The sequence below is a fragment of the Rhincodon typus genome, chromosome 8, assembly GCF_021869965.1.
Source record: "Rhincodon typus isolate 14 chromosome 8, sRhiTyp1.1, whole genome shotgun sequence".
Classification (NCBI taxonomy): Eukaryota; Metazoa; Chordata; class Chondrichthyes; order Orectolobiformes; family Rhincodontidae; genus Rhincodon; species Rhincodon typus.
The window spans coordinates 56629700-56647201 of NC_063339.1; the positions used below are offsets into that span (position 1 = coordinate 56629700).

At 39.5% G+C, this 17502-nt stretch overlaps 1 protein-coding gene across 1 annotated transcript in view; it reads right to left on the reverse strand.

The window, feature by feature from the left end:
- Nucleotides 1-17502, reverse strand: part of hectd1 (HECT domain containing 1) — a gene marked incomplete at its 5' end in the record, with an annotated part of 61972 nt that overhangs the window by 18259 nt on the left and 26211 nt on the right. Inside the window, 9 exons of the mRNA XM_020531345.2 lie at nt 1078-1920; nt 8851-9027; nt 11313-11479; nt 14218-14541; nt 15275-15414; nt 16146-16280; nt 16787-16892; nt 16972-17066; nt 17154-17300. Of these exons, the coding sequence (XP_020386934.2) occupies nt 1078-1920; nt 8851-9027; nt 11313-11479; nt 14218-14541; nt 15275-15414; nt 16146-16280; nt 16787-16892; nt 16972-17066; nt 17154-17300 (2134 nt within the window). The remainder of the gene's footprint in view (nt 1-1077; nt 1921-8850; nt 9028-11312; nt 11480-14217; nt 14542-15274; nt 15415-16145; nt 16281-16786; nt 16893-16971; nt 17067-17153; nt 17301-17502) is intronic.

Sequence of the window (17502 nt, forward strand, 5' to 3'; positions counted from 1 at the left end):
TCTCTATTTTGTAGAAATTGAAGGCTGTGCCAATATATTTTAAGCATGAGGAAAACCTTTTAAGAACAAAAAAAAACCAAGAATCAGAACTTTCTTAATTAATATTTCCATTGGCCAAATGAACCAAGTACTCTTAATATTGCTGTCATGTACTAAGTGGCAAGCTGACAAAACTGCAGGAGTACGTAACCCCAAAGGAAGTATATGCTTTAATTGTTAGCCACCATATATCATCTTATTATGTGCATGAAAATAAACTGATAACCTAAAAAAATCTTATGTTGACAGCAGGCTTCAAGAAGGAAATTGGTAAGAGAAACTAGTGAGGGAAATCAACAAAAATAGGAGGCCCAAACAACGGTGCTCAAAGAAGGTTCAAGGTGATTGAGAGGCAATAAAAATTTGGATGGGTGAAAAATTTTGATAAAATACAAAATATTTCAATTGACAAAGTTTTTCATGGTAGAAAACATGGTAGAACATTGGTTAAAAGTTTCTCATGGAATTAGTTACAAACAAATATACAAGTTAGAAGCAAGAAGAGGCCACTTGGCCCCTCAAGCCTTAACTGCCATTCAGTAAGATCAGTTTATTATAACTGTAATTCTGCTTTCCCACCTATACAAATAAACATTCACCCAATTCCCAAGAACCTGTCTACTGCTGCCATTAAAATATTCAAAGATTCTTCCTCAAAAAGGCGCTGAAAGCAGAGAGCTCAAAGACCTTGAACAGAAAAAAAGCCTCATCTGTTTTAAATAGGCAACCCCTTATTTTTAAGCAGCAACTCCTAGTTCCAGATTCACATATACAAGGAAACATCTTCTCCGTGTTCACCCTGACAAGGCCTCTTTCAATTTATGATGTTTCAATCAAGTCATCTTTGAAGCTACCATGCTGCAGGGGATACAGGCCTGTCCTTTGCAACCTTTCCTCCTAAGGCAATCCACCTAGTTATGGTAGTCATCTTGTCAATCTTCTCCAAAAATGTTTCCAAGCAAGTTCTGATAACTTACACTACAGGATCAGTGACTTTCTACACCAATGCAAATATACAAAATAAAATGAATCACTTACTTGCGGTACTCATTACATTCCGTCCCAGAGTATTAGTGTTGTTATCGCTGCTACTGCGACTTAAATTCATGTTATTGGTGGCGTTGGTGCGTGCTATATTAGCAACTCGACGCACAAATGACTCCATAAGACTCGATGCTTCCCTTGAGGATAGATTAGGTACACTGGCACTTGAGCTCATGGGTGCTCCAGCAGCCAACAGTGAGCTTACTGAAAGTCTGTTACTTGCAGAAGAACTAAGTGGGCGTTGTGATGCTGCCTCTTTGTTTGATGATTCAGCCACTGAACTCACATCAGGGGAGCTCACACTAACAATACCCATTGATATTGCACCAGATTCTCCAGAATTACGTATTGAGGCATCAGGACCAGACTTCCTATCCACATTTTCACTTGCTGTGTCTGCAGTCAAGGTGCTGGTACTAGCACTAGATGTTGATTCTGTTCCTCCCTGGGGCAAAATATCAGTGGCAGAAAGGACAACAATGGGTTCATGACTGTCTGTACCAGAAGCAGCCGTCTGTTCCAATACACTTTCAGATCTGCGATCCACTTTAGATGAACTCAAGCTTATATCGCTGCTACTAGCCACACTACACACAGAACTGCTGCTTCCTTTTCGACTGGAGGAACCCGGTCCAGTGGCCGCCATCTTGTCTGGGCAGTTGTTTTTCACCAAGCTGCTCCATGCCTGCGCTGTGCCTGAAACAGTGGATGAAACAGGTTTGGGTGATGGCGCTGAATCAGGGTCGTACCCTGGTGCAAGCTTGAGGTCAAATTTTCCTTCTGCGCCCATACGGTAAGAGTTAGAGCCACCAGCATCCCAGGTGACATCAATCCAGCCTGGAAAGGGACAGGAGTTTATCAGACCCAGCAGAAAGCAGACAGCAGCTATATGGACAGCAGCTTCACCCAATGAGACCAGACTATTGCTTTACTGGAAGCAGTCAATTAACAAAATAATTAGCACCATTAATAGCTAAATATACAACTATTTTCTGCTTAAGCGTTCGTTGTCTGAAGACAAAAATATATTAAGGTATATATTCAGAACGTGGGAGCCACACTCGGAGCAAAGGAATTCAAAACAGTTTGTGCACTCATTGCAAGTGTTACTAACCAATAGCTTAATAGATCTACTTTTGCTATTTAACATTCTTTTTGGAATTCATCATAAAATCATAGTCTGGTCCCAGTGAAATACTGCAAGAAGGAAAAATTGAGTAACAGGGAGATAAAGACTTGTACTGCAAATGCCAAGCTGAAAGTTACACAGAAAAGAGCAATACTTGGCAACACTATTATGAATATAGACCACCGATTGTATAGAACTACCCCTTAATTTCAGTTAGATAGATTGATAATATGCTGTATGAGACCAAAATAATGCAATGCATCCCTGAACTAAAAAACACCAATTGAAAAACTAGCACAGAATAGTGATTTGTAATTCTGAAAGAGCCCGTTAAAAATCTTTTCCCTTCTGATAGTGATATATGTGCGAGCAGCAACCAGCACTCAGCCTGTTGCTATGTATTAACAGACGACAGCAGAAAACTTTCCCTAGTTCAATAGCAATCTCAGCAGAAAGGAAGACTGGAATGAAAAATGCAAAAAAAATTTTATAATGTATAAACTTCCTTCTAAAGTTAGGGCAGAATCATATTGTAAAAAGCTTTATTCTACATCACATCGTACTACACCTGATGTGGGTGCGCTTGATTCTGATACACTGACAACTTTCACCTTGATGAGCAGAAAAAGTAAGTTCATCCATTTAATTACATTCAGTTTTCCCTACAGCACTACCTAAATACCAACCTTTTAATACCATAGTCTTGATTTTCTAAGCAATTCCCTTTGAAGACAATATTTTTTAAAAAAAAAGACTTCAAGATGTGGGCATTGCAGTCAAGGCCAGTATTTATTACCAATCCTTATTTGCCTTTAATAATGTGATGGAGTGCCACCTGTTCTTAAACACAGCAGTCTTTGTGGTACAGATACACCTACAGTTCTGTCAGGAAGGGAGCTCCAAGATTCAGTTTTTTCACTGTTACACAGTGATAAAGTTCTAAGTCAGGTTGAGGTGAACTTGTAGGGGACAGCATTCCCATGGATCTGCTGCCATTCTCCTTCCAGGTGGTAGAGATCATACGTTTATGAAGGTGCTGCTGAAAAAGCCCCAGTGAGTTGCTACAATGCATTTTGAAGATGGTCCAAACTGCTGCAACTGTCTGCAATGATGAAGGGATGAATGCTTAAGGTGGTGGGTGGAGTGCTAAACAAAGTGGACTGCTTTGTTCCAGATGATGTTGACCTTCCTTTCATCTGTTGGCGCTACACTTACACAGGCATGTGGAGAGTACTCCAACACAATCTTGACTTGGGGACAGTAGACAGTGGAAAGGTTTTCTGAAGTTAGGTGATGAGTTATTGTTCTGAAAATGACCTGCTCTGTAGGCACAGTATTTATATGGTTGGTCCAGTTCAGACTCTGGTCAGTGGTAACCCCCAGGATGTCAACAGTGGTGCATTTAGCAATGGTAACGCAATTAAAACAACTAAGGGGAGACTGTTAGATTCCCTCCTGTGAAGATTGTCATTAGTGGCTCATCAGCCCAAACCTCTGTTGTTCAGATCTTGCTACATGTGGACACTGACTGCTTCAGTATGAGGAGTTCCGAATGTTAATAAACATTGCGCAATTATCAATGGATATGTCAGTTCTGATCTCCAGATGGAGGGAAGGTCAGTGATGTCAGAGTTGAACATGATCTCAGCCTAGATATTACCCTGAGGAACTCATGCAAGAAAATGTCCTGTGATAGAGGCTGACCTTTAAAAATCATACTGATCTTCCTTTGAGTGAGGTGTGGCTTCAACCAGTGGGACAGAACCCCCTCCCAGTCCCTCCACTCCTTTCAGTTTTCATGAAGGCAGGAGTTACATGGCCCTGGCTAAACCTAAATTGAGCATCAATGAGCAGGTTATTATTAATCAAATATCACTTGATATTACTGTTAACAAGCTCTTCCATCATTCTGACAGTAATAGATAGGAGACTGATGGGGCAGTAGCGGGCTGGGATGAATTTATCCTGTATGCAATAAGAATATACCCAGGCAAATTTCCAAATTGTCAATCAGGATTCCAGCACAGCTGCAACACTGGTAAAGTTTGGTTTGGGGCAGAGTCAATGTCATACAACACAGAAACAGACCCTTCGGTGTGACTCATCCATGCTGACCAAGCTTCCCCAACTAAACTAGTCCCATTTGCCTGGTTTAACCAATATCCCTCTGAACCTGGCCTATTCATGTACTATTCAAACGTCTTATAAATGTTGTAACTGCACCTGCAGCAACCACTTCCTCTAGCAGTTTATTCCGAATACAAACTGCCCTCTGTGAAAAAGTTGTCCCTCAGGTCTCTTTTAAATCTTTCTCCTGTCATCTTAAAAGCATGCCCTCTAATTTTGAACTCCCCTACCCTGGGGAAAGATCTTTGCTATTCACATTATCTATACCCCTCAAGGGAGGCAATGGCCTAGTGGTATTATTGCTGGACTGTTAATCCAGAGACGCAGGTGATGTTCAGGGAACCCAAGTTCGAATCCTGCCACAGCAGATGGTGGAATTTGAATTCAATAAATATCTAGAATTAAGAGTCTAATGATGACAGTGAATCCATTGTTGATTGTCGGAAGAACTCATCTAGCTCACTATTGTCCTTTAGGGAAGGAAACTGCCATCCTTACCTACATGTAACGCCAGACTGACAGCAATGTGGTTGACTCATAACGGCTTCTGGACAATTAGGGATGGGCAATAAATGCTGGCCTAACTAGTGACACACTCATCCGTTCAATGAATAAAGGAAAAAAAAAATCATAAACAAGTCTTTAGCGCAATTGCCAGAATACTATCAGGGCTCATAGCCTTTGCAGTATTCAACACCTTAGATTTTTCTTGCTTTGACTGGGAGCACACAGAATTAGTGGAGGTCTGATGTCTAGGATGCTTGGGGCCTCAGGAAGAAATACAGATGGATCATCTAAGCTTTCCAGTAAATGGTTTAATTGTATAGCTGAACACGGCAGTTCTACTGAGCTTAGATCTGACTCTTTGGTTGTGAGATTGCTTTTGTCTGCTTAATGCCCATTGCTTTCACTGTTCAGCATGCTCGTAGTGCTGTATTCACAAGTTTTACACCTCACTTTCAGGTATGCCTGTATGTCCTCCTGCACTCTTCAATGATCCTAGTTGATCCACAGAAATATAAAAAAATGGGAAAAGGTGGAGGCCATTCAGTCCTTCAAGCCTGCTCTACCATTCAACATGATCACGGCTGATCACTCAACTCAGTACCCTGCTCCTGCTTTTACCCAATGCCACTTAATCCTTTTAGCCTTAAGAACTATATCTATCTCTCTTGAAAATAATCAATGTTTTGGCCTCAACCACAGTCTGTGACAGAGGTGCACCACTCTGAGTGAAGACATTTCTCTTCATCTCAAACCTAAATGGCCTACTCCCTATCCTTAGACTGTGACCCCTAGTTCTAGACCCCCCCCACCCCCGCAAGTCATCAGCAACGTCCTTCCTACATTTACAAAGTCGAGTCCTGTTAGAATTTTATAGGTTTGAGAATCCTAACTCACTCTTCTAAACTCCAGCGAGTATATCCTAACCAATCTAGTCTCTCTTCATACGTCATTCTTGCCATTCCAGGAATCAATCTGGCAAAACTTTGTTGCACTCCATCCATAGCTAGAACATTCTTCCTCACAAAGAGGCCAATATGCCAAGGCACTGTACAACTCCAGCAAGACATCTCTACGCTTGTACTCAAACCCTCACACTATGAAGGCCAACATACTATTTGCATTCTTTATCACTTCCTGCACCTGCATGCTTAGTTTCAGTGACTGGTGTACAAGGACACCCAAGTCTCAATGCACATTCCTTTTCCCAATTTACTGTCATTGAGATAATCTACTTGTTTATTTTTGTTACCCAAGTGGATTACTTTCAAACTTTATACTTCATCTGCCATGCAGTAGCTCACTCAACTCGTCTAAATCACACAGAAGCATCTTTGCATCCTTGTCACAGTTCACCCTCCCACTTAGGTTTGTGTGGTCTGCAAACTTGGAGACATATCCCTCATCTAAATCATTACTATATATGTGAATAGCTGTGGTCCAAGCACTGAGGCCTGCATTACTCATTAGTGACTGTCTGCCACTCGGAAACTGGCCTGTTTATTCCTACTGTTTCCTATCTGCCAGCCAATTCTCCATCTGTGGCAGTACATAATCATTTATACAGGATCTTATGGAAAGCCTTCTGAAGGTCCACGTAAATAGTGATATAGAGGGATATGGACTGCGTAGAGGCACGAGGTTTTTAGTTTAGAAAGGTGTCATGTGTGGGCACAGGGTTGATGACCTGGAGGACCTGTACTGTTCTTTGTTGACTGGCTCCCCTTAACCAACTCTACTAGTCAGATACGCAAAAATTCCAGTAGATTTGTCGAGCACGATAAATCTTTCGTAAATCCATGCTGACTGTTTGACCCCATCACTGTTTCCATGTGCTCTGCAACTCAATCTTTTATAAGTGAATCTAGCATTTTCTTCACGACCAATGTCAACTGGGTCTATAATCTCCTTTATTAGTAGAGTGACGTAAGATACCCTCCAATCCATAATGCTCTAGGACCATTTCCTTAAATGCTCTGGGATTTAGGTTATCAGGCTCTGGGGATCTCTCTCATTAGCCTTTAATTTTAATCACTCAATCTCCCTAACAACATTTTCCTACTAATACTGATTTCCTTCCGTTCTTCCCTCTCACTAGAGAATCTACAATGCACTGCCTATTTATGGTGGAAGAAAATTGAATCAAGGAAGTTAGATAATTATCTGACAGAGAGAAGGCCGGGGAAGGTAATTTCTCCTTTTGACAGCTTGCATAGCCATGAGGTGCCGAACGGTTTCCTTCTGCACTTTGACATTAATCAACTACAACCTGCCTCAAAACTTCATCCTGATTAAGTGGCGCACTGGTGTGTTTAAAGCTATTAAAGAATTCATTTCATCCTGTAATATGAACTCCAATTGTCTACTACCTATAATTTTCTGACGTAACCCTTTCTTGAATACAACAACACTATTTACCATCACCTAATCCACCAACTGTTCAAAAATTAGGGTTACTGCTTTGGCTGTTCAGAATTCTACGAAATGTTTTTGGAACACCTTGCTTCTGAATATTTCTCTGCAGTTGTGATTCATCCAGATCCTACTTCAGTATGCCTACAATCTTTTCACCTTGGTAAAAACTGAGACAATTAATTACTTTCACATTTACTCACTCTCCAGCACAGATTTCACAATCTCAAAGTCAAAGCAATAATGTCTTCTCTGATGAAGTTGGACAAAAGAACAGCGATGTTGGTCCTGATAATTTAGTTAGAAAGCTGAATATTTTAATAACTGCTTTTAGTTAATAACTTGTTTTTAACAACTAGAGAAGGTGAACATGAAGATGTACGATATAAAGAAAAGCATCTTTATACAAGTGATTCTCTCAGCAACTATCCTCACTTGTTTTCAGCTAGCTTGCACAGTGTTTTTTTTTCTTAATTTATTCACAAGAATGAACAGAATGAACAGAATGAATAACAGAATACTGAATGGCCTGGACAGAGTGGATGTTGTGAAGATGTTTCCATTGGTAGGAGAGACTAGGACCTGAGGGCACAGCCTTAGAGTAAAGGGAAGACCTTTTAGAACAGAGATAAGGAGAAATTTTTTAGCCAGACAAGGCGGCTGTGGAGGCCAGGTCATTGAGTACATTTAAGACCGAGATAGATAGGTTCTTGATTGTCAAGGGGATCAAGGGTTACGGGGAGAAAGCGGGAGAATGAGGTTGAGAAACTTATCAGCCATGAATGGCGGAGCAGACTCGATGGGCTGAACAGCCTAATTTCTGCTCCTATGTTTTATGGTCTTATAATGTGGGCATCAATGGCTAGGCTAGCATTTATTACCCATAGGACAGTTAAAATCAACTACAGGAGTCACATGTAGACCAGACCAGGGAAGGATGACAGATTTCCTTCCCTAAAAGAACATTAGTGAACCAGGTGGGATTTTCCTGAAAAATCAGCAATGGCTCTACAGTCATTAACTCTTTTTCCTGATTATTATTTAATTCAAATTCTACTATGTGCCATGGTGGGATGTGAACCCAGGTCCCCAGGACATTACCTGGATTAACGGATTAATAGTCTAGTGATAATACCACTACGACATTGAAGTTTGGATGCAACTTGGTTGAATTTCCTTGGAATTTAGAGGTAGGCAAAGTTTGTTTTTTAGCAAAAGCAATGGTCAGTCAAAAACGCTGATGTATTTCGTGTTGCATTTGGTTGCAATTTATTTCATTTTACAGTATTATGCATTCTACTATTGGGTGTTAATTCAAGCTTGAATGAAACTTATTGTCATGAAGTGCATGTGAAATAGGAAAGACTACAAAAGAGTAGCTCATTGGCAACACCACAAGAAGCATTACCTACTGTAGATGTATTTCACAATTACGTTCCTGAACTTACATTTCACAAAAACATGGACTCTTGTTTTAACCATGACCATGACCATGACCTGAATTTGAAAACAAACACTCAAGGCTGCTGCATACCTGTATCACATTTAATCCTTACGACACTAAATGCAGTAAAAACAAAATCTTACTGGTTTACCATTATGCAGTTCTCCTGTGATGGTGCCTTCACCTGGTGGATTGCCATCTTGATCTCTCCATTTCCAATCGATGCCCCTAACTACACGTGCACCTGGCACCATGTACTTCAAAACCTGAGAACGCACAAGGCGTCTTTGTCTCCTTAAGTTGGCTTCTGCTTCCTTAGCTGCTTTGCCTATTAAGGAACGTTAAAAAGAAATCATGATACCTCCTTTGATAGAAGAGGAACGGAGGATGATTCAACTAACGGTACAGATTATGACTGAAAAATAAATTTGTTTTTACAACTGTCGATCTGCATCAAATATATTAATTAACTACCAAAGACACACAAAACACATACGATCAAATTGGTATTTTTATTACTTAATCACACAACACAGAAACAAACCCTTCAGTCCAACTCATCCATGCCGACCAAGTTTCTGAACTAAACTAGTCCTAGTTGCCTGCATTTGGCCCATAAATCTCTAAACCCTTTCTATTCAAGTACTGTCCAAATGTCTTTTAAATGTTGTTAACTGTACCTGCAACAACCACTTCCTCTGATAATTTACTGCACATACAAACCACCCTCTCTGTGGGAAAAAGTTGCTCCTCAGATCCCTTGTAAATCTTTCTCCTGTCACATTAAAGATAAACCCTCTAGTTTTGAACGTCCCTACCCTGGGGAAAAAGTCTTTGCTCTTCGTCTTATCTATTTTATAAGTATTCAGTACCATTGCTGAAACACTGTTTGGGCCCAGGACCTCTGCAGCGTTCAATACCTTAAGCTGTTTCTTGATATCACCTTAGCTATGCCCCTCATGATTTTATATCTTTAAACAGAGGGGCCAGATCTGCTAACGCAACACTGGTGAATGCCAAGATGTTGCCACTGTAGGGGTTTAGAAATAATGGGAAATCCTGAATCTCACACATGTACTGCAATTGCCCTGGAAGTTTAAACTTCTGATAGGGATACCTGGGACACCAATAATGTCTCTGACCCTGATCTCAGAGTGGGAGACCTGGACTAGCTATGCAATATTTATTCATATCTACCCCAGCATTGTTCTGTTGTTCAATTTCTGGTGTAACCAAATGATTAAGGGCAGATCCCAAAACACACCTATACTCCTCAACATCTGGTGCACAACCTCTAATTGCTCCCATGGCTGGAACCCCCAACCCGAACGCAGCATTTGGATATCGCAAAAAGGGCCTTAGCTCCTCCTCACCATAGTCCTTGTAGATGGCTGCATTGAAGCATTGCTGATGCAGCTGGTCCTCAAGAACTGGCTGCTAGGCTACAGAGAGATAATCTCACAATCAGCAATAAGATACCCAACAACGTTGTTGTTCTCTCAAATACATGAATAAAATCCAAACTTTGTCACTCTGGAGAAAGTTACAAAGCTTTGTGTGTGTAACATAGGCTTAGAAGTACAAATTTTGTCAAGAAACTGACGTATAACTGGTTTATAAATCACAGAATGGAGAAGTAATGGGACCTGTTTTTTGTTTATTTTTATCCTAACTCAACAAAACAGATGCAAATATGCCAAATTTCATAGTGAGCAAAAGCTTAAAGTGCATGATAAAGAATGCTGATTGGTTGGCAAAAGGACCTCCGGTGAAGGCACTGCCAGAGAATCCAGGCAGATTTTGCTCCCTGTGCTTCCGTTTAATTCTGAAAGGTGGAATGCTTGGCTACATTATGTTTTTTTTTTACAAGAGGGGATAGGTTCCTAGTATGAATATTTGCAATGTGAAGAATTACACTAACAAATAAATTAAAATCAGTCAGGGCTTACAATGGCTAGCAAACTTATTTGAGCTCCACATATGCAGTTCTGCATGCACCCCTTGAGCCTCCAGCTGCACTGTTGGACAAACAAATCTACCAACTGACATGCCTCTAAATACAGTCACTTAAAACAATCCATAAAATGAGCATTACAATTATAAAAGATCAAGTTCATTCTGCAATTCCTGTAGAAACCAATAACTTAATAAACTGAACTGCGTGGCAACCAATAGAAGGAACCAAATAAGTTTCTTGTTTAAGCCTTTGCAGTACAAACAAAATACAGTCACCAACAGCATAGCATTCTTCAAAAGGCTTTCTGTTCCTTAAATCTTCAAATGCATGGTCTTTCTCTTCTCTTTCATTTGATCAGAAACTGATTGCAGTAGTGCTTTTGTTTCTGCATCTCAAACAATAATTGGCTTTTTCTGTGAATACTGCGGTGACAAAAAAAGGTGTAAAATCTGCCATCCCAATTCAATTGATTGCTGCAACTTCTCTCCTGCAGCAACAAGAGGTTTTGCTCAGTGCTCAAGGTACATTGCAAACATCATTGTCCTGTAAAGTTCAATGTTAAGTTGAAGGTGAAGTGAATAAAGTAGATTAATTTTGTAAAACTGTACTGCTTTTAAAATAATTGAAATGTTAATGCTTTACAGCAATTGTCTCACCTAGTTGGTCTTCACACACACCAGAGACTGTCCCATACAATTCAAATCCAGACAAGGAGAGGTAATGAGTCTGTCCACTGGCATTTTTACCCATTTGTTTAATTCGAATATGTCTCCATCCCTGTTTCTCATCCTTTGGAGGATCCAGAGGCCATGTTGCCGTAGATCTGGAAAATTTATTATAAAATTGTGTCAAGAATTATCAAGACATTTATCCAGTTCAATTCAAAATTCAAAATGACACCTTTCCAAAAATGTCAAGTCTTTTGATCAGTGCTACTGAGCAATCTGATTGCTCAGATATATCTAAAATTTACCACAGAGTGTAAAAAAACAAGTTTTAGGATCCACACTAGCTCTTCACACTGCTGGAAAGATTTTACTAATGTATTCACAAAGAAGGCTGCAATATCATTAAAACAGTGCTAGAAATATGAAGCATTTAAGGGTTTCATTTCATTTTATAATAGTAAATTAAGTATTAAGATTCAAGTCTACAGAAACTGGTTTGTAAATGTTTACTTTCAGAAGAGTACTCGTTTAAGAGACCTGGTACAGAGGCACAGGGCTGAAGTTCATTTATGAACCAAGTGAAAAACAAAGGGACCAGAAAAACAAACTTAAAATCTAGACGTTTCAAGGAATGTACAGATACCAGAGCATGATCATACGGATCTAGCTCTGTTCAATTTAGGTTAACACTTCATCTGTATTTTCACCTTTCACTACGTCAATCATAATCCTCCAGTTTTAAACAACAATCTTTATCCTTTCTATGTTACCTTATCTATGGCTTCTTATAATTTCAATGACATTGTAATTTTATGGGATTCACAATCACCCTTGCTTCAGATTTTAGATTCTTAAACAATTAGGGAACCAATTCCCACATCCATCCAGTAAGGGAATCACTGATCATTAGAGGTGAAATGGGTAGCCATCACAATGGATATCATGAAGTTTGGGAAATTCTGATCAGGGTCAAGTAAGGTGACATCAGAAGCAAGGCAATAAAACAGCTGAATTCAATCACAGCACACATGGTTGGACATTTTCGTATTAGAAAAACCTTTGCCAAATGAGGGAATACCAGATAAAGTGGAAGAAGAGAGAGATTTGAGGCTTTAAGTTCACCAGACAAGACACGGAGAGTAATTTCTCAAGTATTTAAACTGTTTAAAAAAAAATGGAGTATTGAGCATACAATATGAAAATCAAGCTGTACTTCCATACAGAAGTCCACGAGAGCTGGGAGATGCTTTGGGCTGCAAACTACAGGAAAGAAACTAGGAAAACAGAAATAAAGAGCACAAATTCACTAGTCCACTGATATTTAAAAAACATTAATAAAAAATGATATATATATATCACTAAAGCAATATGCAAGACAAGCTTGCACAAATAAAAATCTGGTGAGCGGTGGGACAAAGAAGCAAATTAAGGGACAATTTGATAGAGCTGTTGAAATTATGGAAACCCAGACAAGAGGTAATGGTGACAGCCTGCTTCCAATAATTGGAGGCTCCACATTAAATGGGACACATTGCATTCACTTGTGGATGTATGCGTCACTCCTATTGCTAGCATCTACTGCCCATGACCACCATCTTGAACTGCTGCAATCCATGTGCCATAAGCACAACTACAGTACTGGCAGGATGGAAAAGAGTTTAAGAATTTTAATTCAAATGAAGGAACAGTGATTATAGTTACAAAATGGCATGTGATTTAAAGCAGAACTCTCAGGTGGTAGACTTGTGCCTTGGAAATAGTTGACAGGCTTTAGAGAGTCAGCAGATGTGTTATGCACTACAGAATTCCAGGCTTCAGATCTAATAATACTAATAGTGATTGTGGGGACTTCAGCAAAAAAAAAAAAAAGGGTTGGCTCTGGAGCTCTTCACAGAGCAATTCCTGCAATGTCCTGGGGGCTCACTGGTTTCCAACGAGAACCTTCTTTCATTATGGAGGCATAACTCTAACCAGTTGATGGGACTGTAATTGACCAAGTTGGATGTGTCCACCTTTTTATTAGCAGGACATACCTGTGCAATTTTCCACCACCATAAGTAGGAGATTAAATTGTGAAGATGGCATAAGACAGCTACAAAAGCACATAGGTAACGCTAAAGATCCGCAAATTGAGTGAAATGTAGGTCAAATGAGAACTTGTAAATTTTGGCAAGAAGTGTGAATGGCGAGACATTGCAGTGTTTGGAGATGCAGAGGGACCTGTATGTCCTCACGTATGAATTGCAAAAAGGTAGCTGAAAGCACAGCAAGTTATTAGGAAAACAAAGAATGCTTTTTTAAAAAAAATTGTGAGGGTAACACTAGGCGACACTTTAAATACACAGTACTTCAGATGTGGTATTGCAAGATGTAAATGCATTGGAGGGAGTTTTGAGAAAGTTTGATTCCCACCTGGGATGGGCAGGCTATCTTATGAGGAAAAGCTCGACTGGTCATAATTGTATCCATTGGAGTTCAAAAGAGTAAATGACAACTTGACTGAAACATGCAAGATTCTCAGAGAACTTGACAAAGCATTTGTGGAAAGGATTTCTCTTTTAGGGGTCCCTAATTAAAAAACAAATGGCTATTTAAAATAAGAGTTAGGGAATCTTTTAAGCAGGGATGCAGATTGGAGGTGAAATTCAGATCGAATGGTGGAGCGAGCTTGAAGAGCCGAGTGATCTGCTATGCTCCTAATTATTGAGTAGTACAGGCACGTGGTATCAGGATACTGTCAGTGTAGAGGACACCAGTACAGAGTAGTGCCAATGTACCTGCTTTGCATTATCTATCTAAGTAATTCATTAAAACGTGACAGTTGCAATTTCCATATTCTTTATATTGTTATATTAGTGTTTGATTGTAATTTATCCTAACCCTGCTGACTCACCCTGGCTCATTCAAGCTGCAATCATCGACATGAGTGTAGAGAGTTGTCCAGTTTTGTCCATCTTTAGAAACTTGAAAAACCCAGTTCCGCAGAGCAGACCGACCATAACCACGAGCATGTCGTAAAGTATAAGCTGATGGGATCACCCAAAGGCCAAGATCAATTGCAAACCAAGCATTCTTATCATCATTCGTGTGGCAATTAAGGGCTGAACTGTCACGACTCAAAATATCTTCCAACCGTCCATATGGCAAATTCCTCCCTTCTGAAGATGTTACAACCACCAAGCCATAAGCTGCAGGATTCACCCACTCATATGCAGTTCTGCAATTCAACATTAGGATTCTTAAATAAAAAACAAATTCAACAAATATCCTATAATTGTGGTTGTTTTATTTACAGATCATTATTCCTGTTACCCATATTACTTAAGTCATATCACCATGACTCTGAAAATTATTCTACTATAATTTAACTAATACACTTCAAATCAATTGCCTCTTCAAAATCAGGTTTTCCAAAGTAAACAGCCTCATTCAAAAGCAAACATACCACTCACAAGACAGAGCAGCTGCTGCAAATTATACATTATACGGTAAGACAGTATTCAAATGATGGATAAAATTTTCATCAGCTGCAAGTCACAATTTGGATGGAGGTTTCCAAACAGTGCAGCACATGACTTACACTCACTTGCTGTTGCAAAACTGAAAGAAGCGTGATTATTACAAGGAACTTCCAAGATTAGCCTCAGGTCAGGTATACTTGCAACGAGCACAGGAAATCATGCAGACAGACAGTGTCTCACAATCAAAATAGCCTTACAAAACCTTCTATTCTTGGAAAATGGAGGAGGAAAATGGTCAAATGCACAAAACATTTGAGGCACTTTGTCCAAAAATACTCAGTGAGCAAACCTTCCCCAAGTAAACAACTGGTGTGCCAAGTCCTTAATTCAAGAACTGAGATTTCCCACATACATATTTACAAAATATTTAAAAACTTTTTGTAGAAAATACATACGTCATATTCAAAAAAATCTTAATTTGTATCTTACTTTGCATTTGTCCCAATCCAATATATTATTCCATTTTCATCAAAATTATGCTGGTGCCTGAAAGTAAACGTTTGTCCTTCGCGTAGTTTACGCACAAATACAAATGTCGATCTGTCAAAATCATACCACTGTTTTGCCACCTGTACCAAAAAAAAATTGAAGTTAGAACCAAAATATGTTACATATTCACTTATTCTTCAATATCCTTTTGAGACATTAATTGGTCAGTACACCAAGTATAGGAGTTGGGAGGTCATGTTGCAGTTGTATAGGACATTGGTTAGGCCACTTTTGGAATACTGTGCTCAGTTCTTGTCTCTCTGCTATAGGGACCCTTTCAACTTGAAAGGGTGCAAAAAAGACTTACAAGGGTGCTACCAGGGTTGGAGGGTTTGAGCTGTGGGGAAAGGCTCCATAGGCTGGGGTTATCGTCCCAGGAGCACCGGAGGCCAAGGGGTGACTTTATAGGAGGTTTACAAAATCATGAGGGACATAGATAGGGTGAATAGCCAAGGTCTTTTCCCAGGGTTGGGGAATCCAAAATTAGAAGGCACAGATTTAAGATGAGAGGGGAACAATTTAAAAGGGAACTTGAGGGGCAACTTTTTCACACAGAGGGTGGTGCATGTATGGAATGAGCTGCCAAAGGAAATGGTGGATGCTGGTACAATTACAACATTTAAAAGGCACCTGGAACGGAACATGAATAGGAATGGTTTAGAGGGATATGGGCCAAATGCTGGCAAATGGGACTAGACGAACTTGGGATATTTGGTCGGCATGGAAGAGTTGGACTGCAGGGTCTGTTTCTGTGCTGTACAACTCTGATTCGTTATGTTGACTTTTGGGGTCATTACATCAGGTTATTTACCATTTTAAGAAGATACTGCTCCAAGGATTCAACAGTGGCCAATGGTTCCATTTTAAGCATTCTTCCAGTTCTGTCTATTAATGACGTTTCCCCAGGAGCACGTTCCAATCTAAACCTCAGTCTTCTTGTCAGGATCTTGAAGGGATGAAAAACAGGCCAAACAGACTGGTAGAATTGCACCTCAACTTCAAGATTAAATGCAATAAGTGTTACATGACTACTTTTAAATTTGAATTAAACTTTGAACTCTGCTTAAAAAGTAATAACTAATGTCAGGTAGGAGCTTGAAGCAGAAGGGAATCCAGTGTTTTGGAATACAACTGCAGAAAATCTGAAATGTCAAATAGTCCCAGACCTTTTTGGACCCGACACAGTGACTAGATTAACAGTTTTTCAAAAATGTTTTGCACTTAAGGCCACACGCTATGACAAAAAGGGTTACAGGTTTTTCCATAAAGGATTGATTGTACACAGCAAATATTATTTCTTTGGTATGCAAGAAAAAAATGCTATTCACAGAAAATGTGGAACTTGATAAATATCAAGGAGTAACTTCAAAATCCTACATGCACAGATTAATACATCTGGTGCTGTAGGGAAACAAAAGAATAGAGTTCAGCATTAAATATTGTCTCTCATACCTGCAAGTTATATGAAGAGCCTGGGGTATCATACAGGTGAAGAGGCAGCCTCTCAATAGATTCTAACACTGCTATTAGCTTTCGAACAAGGGCAACAGCTGGCTGACTAAAAAGAAAATGCTCTGTTACAAAGTTAAAATGAATTGTTTACAAAATAAATATTTCTTAAGAAAATCTCCACCTACCTTTCCTCATCTTCATTTTCACTGAATGCAGTTTTGAAGACATTTATTCGCTCCATTAGTTGGCTGCAATCTTGCTTCACATCTAAGTCCACATTCTACAGAGCGAAACAAAATAAGTCAATGGCGCAAATTACAAAACAGATCCACAATAAACAACGGCTCTTTCACAAACTCATACTAACATTGTTGAGGACCGTAAGAAGTGCTTGCACCAGCCCACTGCTGCACATCTCATACGGTGATATTGTGTTTTCATCCTTTAATAGTACAATCAAGTTCTCCAGGGCAGTTTTCATTAGATCTCTCCATGTAGCCTCTCCATCCACACCCTGAAAAACAAAATACATCACCTTATTCATCTCAAAATGTTCACCATTCTGCAAATGTCCACCCTCACAATTATTGTTGATCAGTAATATTTTAGTTTCAAGTTTTCGCTTGAACAAGCTCCCAAGTGTAAAAGAGAAGCATGATTTTCGCTTGTTAAGAAACATGCTGACATGCTAGAGTTTGCAAGGTTGGACAAATATG